At 42.6% G+C, this 12,973-nt stretch overlaps 2 protein-coding genes across 5 annotated transcripts in view; one reads left to right on the top strand and one right to left on the bottom strand.

Moving 5' to 3' along the window:
- The first annotated feature begins 447 nt into the window (after positions 1 to 447).
- On the top strand, positions 448 to 4,527 carry ZAR1 (zygote arrest 1). Its single transcript, XM_068542218.1, has 4 exons — positions 448 to 1,302; positions 2,770 to 2,862; positions 2,947 to 3,021; positions 4,285 to 4,527. The coding sequence occupies exons 1-4, from the start codon at positions 448 to 450 to the stop codon at positions 4,426 to 4,428; spliced, it is 1,167 nt and encodes a 388-aa protein (XP_068398319.1). The 3' UTR covers positions 4,429 to 4,527.
- Positions 4,528 to 7,920: 3,393 nt separating this feature from the next.
- Positions 7,921 to 12,973, bottom strand: part of FRYL (FRY like transcription coactivator) — a 242,199-nt gene continuing 237,146 nt past the window's right edge. For 3 of the 4 annotated variants that reach the window (XM_068542998.1, XM_068542999.1, XM_068543000.1), the window contains exons 61-64: positions 12,492 to 12,509; positions 11,559 to 11,669; positions 10,350 to 10,540; positions 7,921 to 10,028 (exon numbers count right to left, since the gene is read on the bottom strand). In XM_068542998.1, the coding sequence (XP_068399099.1) occupies positions 9,770 to 10,028; positions 10,350 to 10,540; positions 11,559 to 11,669; positions 12,492 to 12,509 (579 nt within the window). In that variant the 3' untranslated portion in view covers positions 7,921 to 9,769. The remainder of the gene's footprint in view (positions 10,029 to 10,349; positions 10,541 to 11,558; positions 11,670 to 12,491; positions 12,510 to 12,973) is intronic. The other variant, XM_068543001.1, reaches the window with a different exon arrangement.

The following is a 12,973-nucleotide window of genomic DNA, read 5'->3' as shown; positions in this document are numbered from 1 at the left end:
ATCGTAGGTATCAGACCCAAAGCAGTTCCCCCAAAACCTTCGCAGTTTTGCTCACTAGCCAGAGGCAGTCAGCCTCGCCTCAGCTTCCCGGGCGGCGCCGACGATCACGCAGGGATGGGGACCACCTGGCTCAGCGAATCGCCGTGATGGTTCTCCTGCTGGTATCCTCTTCACCTGGAGCCAGTTCACTTACAGACCAGTTCTGCCTCGCAAAGAAAGCCTTCTTTGCAGATCATCTCAGGGTATTTGTGCCAACCTCCGGGTGTGGAAAGTTCCCACACCGAGAAAGTCTGGCAGGGGCCCCTCCGGCGGGGACACCAGCGGGTGGCGGGGAGGGTGCGGTGGGCCGCGCAGCGCGGCCAGCGGGGGTGGGGCCCGCGCCCGGCTGCCCCCGGGAGGTCGCCTATTTAGGACGCAGGGGCGGGCAGGAGCGGCAGGGGTGTGCTGATGGCTGCCCTGGGGGACGAGGTGCTGGACGCTTACATGTACCCGGCGTGCGCCCTCTACTCGTACCCGTACCCCTACCCCTACCCGGCCGCCGCCAAGGGCAAGGGAGCGGCGGGCGGGGGAGGCTGGCGGCACCGGGACGGCGGCTACCCTCCCGTTTCCTCCTCCTCTGACGGCGCGGCCTCGTCGTCTTTCCCGGGCTACGGGCAGCTGGCGGCCGCCGAGTACTTCCACAGCTACCAGCGGGCGCAGCTCATGGCCCTCCTGTCGCAGGTGGGCCCCGGCCTCGCCCCGCGGCCCGGCCGGGCCAGCATTCGGGACGTGGCCGTGCAGGTGAACCCGCGCCGCGACGTCTCCGTGCAGTGCTCGCTGGGGCGGCGTACGCTGCTGCGCAGGGCCCGCGAGCCCGGCCCTGACCCCGAGGGCGCAGCGGGCGCGGGCGGCAGCTGCCCGGCCTCCCCGCAGCTGGTCCGCCGGGGCCCCGAGCAGGGCAGCCCGCCGAGCGGCGTCCCGCGGCCCGTGCGCTTCCCGCGCACCGTGGCGGTGTACTCGCCCGTGGCCTCCCGCCGCCTTGCTACCCTCCTGGAAGGGGCCGAGACTGCGGCGGCCGAGCAGAGGCCCGGGGCGCCGGACGGAGAGCTAGGGCCGCCAGCTGCGAGGCCCCGAGGCCCCGAGGAGGGAGGGGGGTCGGCGAGGAAGGAGCCCCAACGGCCGCAGTCCGAGGAGGACGAGGCCCAGGCCGGGGTACCGGCGAGCAGGGAGCAGCCCCCGCTGGTGGCCGGCGCCCCGGACGCCGCGGGCGAGAGGTGGTCGCCGCGGAGCCCCCAGCCGGGCAAGGAGCGCCTGCGCTTCCAGGTGAGTCCCGAGTCGGCTAGGGAACCGGCGGGGGAGCCCCAGGGCTGTGCGCCCTCCTGGCTCGCGTCCCGGTCCCCGCCCCGCGGCTGCTCGCGACACGTGGAGGCGCGCGCTCCCTTAGGCGCGGGCACTTCTGTGTGCTTTTCGGCAGCTGCTGAAGTCGTCTTTCTCAGGCAGAATTCAGTCCAGTGTAGCTTGCGTGTTGCTGCGATGGTAAAACACCGGTTGCACAGGGGTGGCCGAGGAAACGCCCTTTTAACATTCTTATTCCGAGCGTATTTGCTGTATAAAGCTCTGACCACGGGAGTGTAGTCCTGTGTTGATCCTGCACTGGATGATCTAGGATGGGTCTCGGAACATCAGAAGGTGAACTTAACTGGCAAGGGGAGTTGATTCCCAAGGATCCCACTCACACTTTCTCATTCAGTGTGTTAGAAACCGTGAACAATTGACTACTGGGGTCCTAGTCAGGATCTTCTCTTGCGCTTAAGACTCACTCCTCTTCAGAAATCTAGTAGCACTGCTGTAGCATCTCCGCTGTGCTGCATTGCTGCCTGAGAGGAGCGGGCTTGGAAGGCCAGTTGGTACTTGCCTGAAACTTAAAGGGCTGGAGCACACTGAGGGGCTGTAACCCAGGGGAGTGGAAAGACATGAGAGGTAGGAAGAGGCCCGGAAGAGTCCTTTTGGGGTCTCTTCCAGGCTCCCCAGGGCTGTTTAGTGGGGGTGGGGAAACACAGAGGGAATCAAGTTTGCGCACAAGCTGTGCGTGATCTTAAGTCTTTACCTTCCTGGGCTTCAGTTTGCTCACCTGTGAAATTGCTCAGTGTCCTCCAAAGTTCCTTCCAATTCTAAAGGCCTGACTCCAAAAACTTGTTTATAATTTGTTTCTCACTGAGAGAGAAGAAGAACTTAAGAATAAGGTAATACTACTTTTGTTCATATTATGTGTGAATTGTGGCTTATCCGTATTTTAGATTCCCAGCACCACTGTTTGGTGGAAACTTAATTAGCGTAGAGAACTTTTTTCAAGGTGTTCACCCAAGATCATTTTTAGGATGCAGAGTCTAATTTCTTTTCTTGAGTTTAACCACTTCATGTGTGTTCTAAGATTAGACCTATTCTACAGAGAGAAGCCCTCCCTAAAGAATCCCAAAGTTCAGGAACCCTATGTGTTTGGCTTTCCCCTTGCCTGCCTGAGGGAAAACACCTGCTTAGTAATCTGTTAATTTGCTTTATGAACCAAGTTAATCTGGTACATAAATTCCGGTGGGCCCTTGCTTTTCTACTTGATTAAGCCATTAGCTTTCCTAATGATTACGTTGTGGAGACGGACTTGAACCTGATTCTACTTTCCTCCAAGATATGGAGTGGAGTTGCCAGTTTTAAGTATCAGATCCTTTCCAAGCTTCTGAGATGAAGGCTAATTCAGATGTCATGTTGGTTAAACTCTGCTATCCTTTTGCTCAGTTCTTAGAACAGAAGTATGGCTACTATCACTGCAAGGACTGCAACATCCGATGGGAAAGTGCCTACGTGTGGTGTGTACAGGGCACTAACAAGGTAAGAAGTGCCCTGTAACTGGCATCATCCTGACAAAAGGTTCAGGAGGGTTTTGCTCTAAGTTTTTCCTCTTTCCCATCACAGGTTTACTACAAGCAGTTTTGCAGAACATGTCAGAAGTCTTATAACCCTTACCGAGTGGAGGATATCACCTGTCAAGTAAATTGAATGTTTGTATTTTGTGTCTGAACTGGGTAGTGATTAGAAGATTTGGGGGTATGTTTCTTGAATGTATTTCCTAAAAGAGCCTAGATTCCCAGTGACCTGAGGTTTTGATTTCTTTCTGGAAGGAGTTGTAGAAATAATACTTAACTGGGAAACAAGGCCTTGGTGGTAGTTTTCTCCTGCTCTTGCAAACCTCGGTCATGTGAACGTCTCTAGAAGCTGTTGCCTCACTTGCAGTGTGGAAGAATGTTTGCTTTGCCTGCGACTCAGCTGAATGTAGGAGAAAGTAAACTTAGAAAACAGATTATCTTTCTACTAATATGAAGTAGTAAAGGTTGATGCTTTTACCCAAATGGCGTTTTATGAAGCACATACCCAAGTTAAAGTATTTAGTAAAAGCACGGGTTTTTTAAGTTTCCATTTTGCCTGTGAGTTCAGAAAGGGATTCGTTTTAAAGTAAACCTAAGTTGCTTTAGCTTTAACCCTAAGCTTTATGGGATTAACTGGTAACACGTTGCTTGTTACTATTAACTGAGCACGGCACTGTGATAAAGGGCTCTGATAATCGAAGATGGAAAAGTGACTAAACTTGCCTGTTAATTACACAGCTAGTGGAGCTTGACTTGCCAGTAGAGACAGCCTAATCAATGCACTTGATTCCAGGTGGATGCCGGAAGCATGAACACTGCAGGGTGGGTGGAGAGAGATTCAGTATGGAAAACTTAGACTAATCTAGATCTTGGGAGAGTAGGGTACATTCTAAAGTAGGAGAGAGGAGTTTGACAATGAAAGCGAACTTTCTAACCACTCTGCTCTTGGCCCAGCAGTTGCCGCTCTGCCTCCTGCCTCAGCTTGAGGTCCTTCGGAGCAGGGAGAGGGCCAAGGTTAGCCACTGGTGCCAGGCCTGCTACTAGTTCCCGGCCTCACACCTTCGATGTTGTTAAACTCCTCTCTCCTGCTTGCTTGTTCTCCACCCTTCAAGGGCAGGGAAAGATTTCCTCTTAAACTGTTTTAAAAGGAACTTCACAATTCAGAATTGAATCCCATGCAACATGGGAGCAGGACTGCATGATAAAATGCTCTACTCCTCCCATCCTTCTCCTTGCTAGGAAGGGATGTAGACAGAACAAGATTAGCACAGGACTTGTGCTTAGCGTGCATTCAGTTAGTATTTGAATGGACTAGAAAAATAACTTTGAAGTTCCAGGACATCACCAAGCGTTTATGTTCTGTATATACTTCTCACTTTTTTTTCAGAATTGTAAACAGACTAGATGCTCCTGCCCAGTAAAGGTTCGCCACGTGGACCCCAAAAGGCCCCACCGTCAAGATTTGTGTGGGAGATGCAAAGGCAAACGCCTATCCTGTGACAGCACTTTCAGTTTCAAATATATCATTTAAATGAATGTGAAAAAACCAAAACACTGGTCCTGCTGAACGTGTGCTAGTGGAGCAGACAAGTGAGCTTTTTTCCCTGCCCCTCCTCCTCCTCTCTGCCGCTCCCTCATAATACTTCGTGAAAGGCTGTATTTGACAAAGCTGTCAAATAAAAGCATTGCAAAACAATTGATACACTGCGTAAAATCCTTAAGATTTAGGAGAGCCTGTCTTGTCTTAATAGTCTGGGCCTTTTACTTTAATATTTGTCCATTGCTTACAGAGCAACCAGGCTCTGAACGAGGTTAGTCACTTGAGAGAAAAGTGTAGAGGGACGCACATGTGAGGTTTACTACTTGTAGGTCTTGTAGGGCTGATGCCTGTAAGAAATTAATTGAATAAAAAGCCATCTATTAAAATGAGCATCCTTCTGGGAGAGGTGGAGGCTAGAGCCAGGCCTTGATGTTTGAGGGGACTCTGGGGGGGGGCGGTGGGGATGGGTAACGCAGAGTCAGAACCCAGAATGGATGGCCTACGGATGATCTCGGTTTAGTAGGTGCTGAGGGAGAGAGGCTGTGAGAACTGGTGACTTGCTAATCACAGTGTCACAGGTACGGGTGGGAACAGGGTGGCTAAGGGCAGCTTTAAGATGTTAAATAACTTCACGTGGACTTCAGCTGGTAATTTGTTAACTTTAAAAAAAGGCCTCCTAAATGTATTTAAAGATTCAGTTAAAAAAAAAAAAAGATTCAGTTAGAGGCAGCTTTATTTAGCCTTTGTCATTATGGACTTGCAGTTCTGTTAAGTGGAAACAGTGTTTGGTGTCATCTAACACAGGGATTCTCATCCTAACCTGATTACCAAGCTTTCTACCTGATGACCAAGAAAACACGGAGACCCGGCACCAGCGCTCTCCCGGTGCAGGGATGGGGGTGGGGGATGACATGAGGGATTTTAACGAAATCAGAGTTGAGAGCTGTTGATTTCTTGGTTACAGAAACCACATAATTGGAACCAGGTGCTAATTAGGCCTCCTTCCAATTTTCTAAGCATCCCATTTTTAAGTTAACCCTTACTACCTTCTAGGCCCTATATAGTAAGTCTGTTAACATCTTGGATGCTTGTATATAGACAAATATGGAGAATAAAAGAAACGAAAATGAGTTTGAAGTCTCTAGAACCCTTTATAGCAAGGGGGAAGGCCTCTAACCATATGGCTTGGTAAGGTGTTTGTAAAAAGGCAGATTCCATAGGGTCCCTATCTCTACTGAATCACTACATGGAGGTGAAGCATTGAATAAGCGCCCCAGGTATTGCTTATGGAATTGAAGTGTGAAAACTACAATTGAGTCAGCCTTGCACTTACCTTAGAAAAACATGGCTGTGGGCTCTGCCCTCATAAAACTTCCAGTGTAGCGGGTAGACAGCCATTAATTCCTGCATAAAACTTGGCTGCCATGCACTATGTAAGACCTACTTGGTGCCTGGTAGGAGGAAAAAAAAGGATCTGACTTGGGGAGGTCAGGGAAGCCTTGCCTAAAAAATGACACTACAGCTGAGCTAAAGTTTGGATGAGTTGAATTAGACAAAGAGGGGAAGAAAGAACTTTTCCAGACTAAGCTAATGTGTGCAAAGGCCCAGTGGTAGAGAGAGCCAGGAGGCCACAGGGGCAGGGATGGGGATGATGGCAGGTGCAACTGATAGGCCCAGGCTGGGAGGACTCTTTGGACCTTGCTCAGGATGACTGGTTTTCATATGTCATCAGTAAGAATCCACTGAAAGGTTTTAAAGCTGTGGTGGGGCATGGTGACAGATTCACCTTTTAAAAAAAAATAATCACTCCGGCAGTACGGGGGATGCCTGTAAACCTGTAAGGAGTCTTGCAAAGATCAGATAAAATGGTGGTGGGACCAAAGAGAAATGAAGGATGAGAACTCTAGGTGTGGGTGAAGGTGATGTGTTTTGTACTAACACTGTTAACTCCTGATGTGGTTGAGGGTAGGTACAGGGATAGGAAAACCGATCTGACTCACAGGACGTGCAAGGGGTACATAATATTCACTCTAAGCATTTGCTGAATGAATGAGGAACAATAGAAATATACCCTCAATGAGTCCTAGGACAAATTCAGTGGTTATTAATACAGCTATTAAAATGCCTATTAATCATTCTTTAAGCTTAATATTGTTTGCCATTAATTTTCCTAATAGAGCAGCTAACCCTATTTTACAGCTGAGGAAAGCAAGGATCAAAATATGTGTCACTTTGAGTTAGTGGCCATTCAGACACTGAACAAAGTGGTATAAAAACTCATGATTCCTAAGAGTTAATGGTGATAACATTCTAGCAATAAGGCACTGTCAAACTGTATGTATAGTTGGAAATTTATAAAATGGATTTTTCTTTGAGAGATGGAGAGGCTAGAAGGAAATATCCCAGAATACTGTTCTCTCTGGGTGTCAAGAGAAGTGATTCTAGTTTTGTTCATATTTCTTACATTTGCTAAAGTGACAGTGGATTACTTTGAAAATTTAAAAATAAGAATGCCATGAAGTACAATTATTATCACATTGATTCTTATTTCCTCTAGTGTAGGTTATGCTGGTGGATGGGCAGTTCTCATAGACCAAAAGGAGGTGCACTCACTCTGGCTCTGGTGAGTCTGTTCCAAGAGAATGTCCGACGATTTCCTAAATTTAAGGTAGATTGTGGGGTGTACCACACCCTCCATCTTGTATCACTAAAAGTAGAAAATATTTTCTAAATTGTGTAAAAATCCTTTGGATTTTTCTTCTTTGGAGAAACCACCAGATATCTTTTTTTTTTTTTTTTAGGTTTTTAAAATATTTTTTTATTTATTTGGCTGCACCAGGTCTTAGTTGCGGCACTCGGGATCTTTTTAGTTGCGGCATGTGAACTCTTAGTTGCGCATGTGGGATCTAGTTCTCTGACCAGGGATCAGACCCGGGCCGTCTGCATTGGGATCGCGGAGTCTTAGTCACTGGACCACCAGGGAAGTACCCAGATCTCTTATCTTGTGTGATTTTACAAACGTACTGTTTAAAAATGATAAATTTAGTGGGGCAAAGGAAAAAGTTTGTATGAGCAAAGACTGGGCTCTGATTGGAACTAAATAAGGTGTTTAATAAATTAAGCATTTGATATATTTTGTTAATAAATGTAAACTTTGGACCCAGAGGACAAGGAGCAAAAAATTACAGGCTTTAAGGAAATCTGATTTGCAAAAGGACAATCCTAATGACTTTACATCTGCATCTTGCTTTCTGCATGTGTGTTAATCTTTATTACATTATTAATAGACTTAGTTACATATAAATAGGAAAAGGAAATTTCAACTGTTTGGAAGGTTTGGTTTGGGTAATTAGTCAATTGAACGGAATCTGTTCTCCCCTTTTGAAGGAAAATTATTTTTAAGAACAATGAAGGCAACATTTGAAAAGTTCCTTAATTATGCACACTCTAATCATTCATCCTTTCTTAAAATACAACACAAACCAACAGCTACAATGCTTTTTATTGTAACAAAAAGGATATAAGGTGGGTGAGAAAAATAGGGGATGGTAAGATAGGCTGTAAAGTGTGGTGTGTCTCCAGACACCCACCCCTCTCTTCCTGCCCCGCACCCAGAAGTTATTAAATAATTTAAAGGACGCCATTTACAGTACCAGAACACCATCAAAATAATTGTTTTTATCAGGGTCAAAAAATACAGTGATTATGAATGTGCTGTGACCAGTTACAGAATTTTACAGGTAACATAACTCTAGTCAGCAGTCCAGCGGCGTGCACAGGGCCCTCAGTTAATGCACTTGAGCATAATTACATTTCTGGCAGGGTCTGCACCACCAAGAAAAGGCAAAGCCAAGCATTTCATTTCTACATTCTAAACTCTGGAATCCCAGAGCCCAGTTTAAAAGAAAAGTCACAGTGGATAAGAGATGCATATAAAAAATACAAGGTGTTCCTTTCAAATCAGAGGAATTGTGGGACTACATTCATTTCTTTTACAAAATGCTATTATTTAAAAAAAGGACAGAGAATCCAGTTCATGTTATGCTACAGGCTTGGACAGCGAATAAGTATATTGCATGTTTTGGTAGTCAGTCTTCAGGCTTCCTTTCATCTTCCCCCATAGCCCCAGGTTCCTTTAGGGTTGAAACATGTGAGTCCTGAATAAACATATAAAAATGCATTTGCATCTCTCTCCTTGAATTCTGCAGACTTCAGGGCCTGCAAGTCATATATTTTACCATCAATGACCACAATTTTTTCTTTAGCTTTGTACACCTCTTCTTGTATAACAGTGCATTGCACAAATGTACAAGAAAATACTGGTTTTAATCTATACAGTTTCTATAATAATTATGGAGTAAAATAAGTTAACTTTTCTAATGAGAAGAGCTGACGGGCAGCATACATCTTTATTTTACATTTTAAAGTCTCTGCAGGCATCTACTTTGGTTAGTTATCAACAATCGTAACATAAGCACTGATCAGAGAACTGAGCAGCATTCCAATAACATTAACAGATATATTATTTCTTTTTGAAATACTGGGAAAGCCCAGTTTTAAAATATTATTAAAATGTTCTAACATTTACACACTATGAAGAGTTAGATCTAATAAAATAAAATTTTTTCAAAAATAATCTTGCAGTGCTCTTTTAGGCATGCTCTGAGACGTTATCAGCAAACATCCATACCTTGAAAATACGACTATCAATCACATATTCACACATCTCAGCTCGCACACACACACAATTCCTTATACAGACCAAAAACCAAAACAAACACCCACGCCCTTATCCCACATGTTGGGGGAAAAAAAAAAAAAAAAAATCAATGGTTTTTGCAAAGAAGTCTTTCTGTGTATATCTATCCGACTGTATGTTCTTCATGTAGATGATTAAGTATCAGTTGTCGATTATGCTTGTGACTACGAGAAATCCAAGCATCTCTGCAGGTCTTCAGCTAAAATGAACCAGCCTCGATTTCAGCCTCATTTCACCTGCTTTCCAATGTCTCAGTATTAGAGGCCATTATTGCAGACATTCTTAGAATTCTTTTCTTTCTCCAGAAAGTAATATATTTGTATGCATCACTTTTAGCCCTTTTCTTTTCACGTAGGTAAAGTAATTAAAAAAATTCTTTCTTCATACAGTTATTGTGGGAGGTATTGGCAGCTGTTAAACGATTCGTTTTTTTTCCCCTTCAGATCTGATTCTGACGTTCTTACTTTTTTACCTTGGTAAAGTCTGACAGTGAACTGCAAGGGTCCATAGAAGGTGCATGTTAATATTCTCGATCGCCTTCAGTTTAGTCTCTTCCTAAATGCCTGAAGTTTCTCAGAATCCAGTGCTCACCAAATTTCCAATTGGTTTGGCCTGTGCTAGGAGTTGGTATGATTGCACCATGCGTAGAGACTCTCTTATTTCTAGATTAAGTTCCATCAATTTGTAGTTGGCTTCTGACATGTCCAGGTCAGAGCCTATGACTGCAAAGCTTCCCGTCTGGCCCAGGGTCTGGTGATGGAAGTAGATGTGTAACAGTGTCTGGACAGGGTCATCTTCACAACTGCCAAAGATATCGCTGGGCCAGAGAGATCTGAAAACACACAGTATTTTTAAGTCCTGAGACTCAAAGTAATTATTAAAGATAACTACTTTTAAGTTAATACCTATAAAAATAATTTCCTTTTGAATCACTGAGGATCTGTTTTAATATTTGAGCAAACATTACTGAAAGTATCACAGAATGAACAAAATCTAAAATTGGTGTCATTTCATTGGTAACTGTACAAAATAAGGTCATGTTTTCCTTTCACAAAGATATAATATTGAAACATCAAACTGAAAACCAAACCCAATCTTTCTAAACTTCCAGTTAGGTATAAAGGCATCTCCTATAAATCCCTTCACAATTTACCTGAAAGCTTTGACTTGTGCTACAGCTGATATAAATTCCTTATTTTTCAAAGTTTCAATTAAAGTATGAATGGCAGTTTCTATAGTAGTTTGTGCAGCTTTGGAAATGTCAATTTCTTCATTTTCTGAGGCAGACTCGGCTTCTTTGAGGATACTTTCCAACTGGGCAAGTTCCTCTGACATGTTGAAGACCTAAAAGAAATAAATATACCTTAAAAGGATCAAATTGTATGTTCAGTAACAACAAGAGCATTTACTTGGCTGTGAAGATACATCTAATGGTGGTAGTATTTTCTCTTAAAGATTATTTTCAACTGTTAAACTTAGTCCTTATGGGCAGTTAATATTTCAAGTTCTCTATTCAGTTGGAATAAATAATTTCAGCTGCCAAATAGTAGTCTTTAAATACTCTTGATAAAACAGGTTGTCTTAAGTGTAATAACTGTTACATTGTAATAAGTTAAAATAATTGGTTGCAACCAATGTTTATATTGGTTTTAACATGTGATATATACTTCATCTTGGATAGTAAAAATACATTTATGTTATTTTTTTTTGGTAACAGTAGGCCTGGAATTATGGGATGATCATGAAAAAAAATTTTGACAGTAATGAGAAGTCTTTATATTTTAAAGGGTTACTTACCCAGGGTATTTTATATAAACCAGTACGTGTTTATTTTTTTAAATAAATTTAACCATTTTAGAAAGCGAAGTGATTTATTCGGTGATAGTTTTGGTACCAGCGGTTGACAAGGGGGAAAAAGACTAAAGTCCCTACTTTTGAATCGATTCATGACACGATTTCTAACATTCGCAGTGTTCTTGACATGTTTATTCTTGTGTGCATTACTTGAACTATAGAAATACTATGTGGACAAGATGTTAGGGGGGTGTCATAATACAATTTTGTCTTTATTGAATTGACGTGCTTTACTTCATTTTTGATTACAGATGATCTGTTGCTGCTACTGCGACCTTTAAGGTCTCGGATCTTTTCAGATCGCTGGATATCTGCTGTCAGATTCACTAACAGGTCCTGAAATAGCACATCATTTCAAAAACCAATAATGCTTAACTGCGGGGGGTGGGGTGGGGGAAGATTCACTATAAGCGACTTTTCACTTCAGCGCTCTTGCAAGGAGATATGTATGTATGTATTTTAATTTCCTAGGATCAGTTACTAATGCCTAGTACAACTGAATATTTACCTCTGCTTCATTTTTTATTGTGTTTACTTGATTGATTAGTTTACAGTAGGCTTGGAACAGAAGCAGCAATTGAAAATGCAATTTGTATAACCTTCGGCAGAGCTCCAGTTCCTAGAAAGAAATAACACTGTGTTAAATTTAGGTGTTATTTTCCATATTTGACTAGACAACATATTTCAAATAAAATTTTATAAGTAAATAATTGTTAAAAATTTGTTCTGAGCTTTATTTTTCTGCAGTAAGCAAGTTAATATGGTATGAAGTTGATGAAAGACAGATGAAAGATGCTCTGAAGACTGGTATTAAAATAAAAATGTAAAGATTATTGGTCACATAATTCATTTTTAGTGTGAAGCACATTTTCACATTAGACAAACAAACAGAATTTTTCAGCAGGCAATAAATAGAATGCTTTAAAAAGAACTCACTAGAACTTAAAACTTTATAACTTCATAACGAAAAGAATTTACAAGTGCATATACTCCTGCCACACTGAGATGTAAATCTCACTGCACTTATCGCGACAAGTGCTTGATAAAGCAAAAAGTAAAACTCTGGATAACCTCTCACCTAAAAAGTAAGAATGGTTTGTCTTTAAAATGAGTTCCTTTTTTTAAAAAAAAGCAAATTTGTAATCTCACTGAAACAAGACAATGAAATTAACAAATGCACTTGGATTTTTAAAATTAAGAAATATAAAAGGAGACATGTTAGAGATGTGTAAAAAGGCAGCCGCTAATTGTACAGATTAATTATAAAACCTCATTGTCTTTGTAGGACTGAAACATTTCATGGATTAGGGTTATGCAGAACTGAAGCACACACTACTCTTAAAGCAGTCCATGACAAAACATTGCTAGGTCACAAATGGCAAATGAAAACCAGTTTGTCTGACATGGATAAGTAGTCTATAAATTAAGACAGGTCACTTACTGCTAGAATTTCCATTTGCTAAGCAAGAAGGTGATCGGGTCACAAAAAATACAAAGGAAGAAAAAGACCAAGAATTAGTGTAACAAATCATTTTAACTAGGGTCACAGATGTCCCAGGCAAACTGAAGAACATTTAAAATTACACCCAAAAGAAAAATTTATGATGCTATTTCCAGAATAAAACTTTTTAGACATTTACTGTAACAATCCAGGGTGTTTTTCACTCTTTGCCAAATAACAGCTAAATTACATTTAGGCTATAGTTTATTTCTTGTGCAAAAGCTACAAAGAATAAAACTAGTGGGATATTGGGAAAGTTGGCTACTGGAAGTGGTCTTCTATCTGGGTTTTTATAGCCTTTCCAAAGAAAAAAAAAGCCAAATGTAATAAACTTCTGTTAGTAAAGGGGAAAACTTCTGATTAGAAAATATGAAATGATTTGCTCTTCTCAGAGAAGAATTGGTTTATAATTTTATGTAACA

The sequence above is a fragment of the Eschrichtius robustus genome, chromosome 4 (assembly GCF_028021215.1).
Source record: "Eschrichtius robustus isolate mEscRob2 chromosome 4, mEscRob2.pri, whole genome shotgun sequence".
Classification (NCBI taxonomy): Eukaryota; Metazoa; Chordata; class Mammalia; order Artiodactyla; family Eschrichtiidae; genus Eschrichtius; species Eschrichtius robustus.
This window is presented reverse-complemented; position numbering and strand designations above follow the sequence as displayed.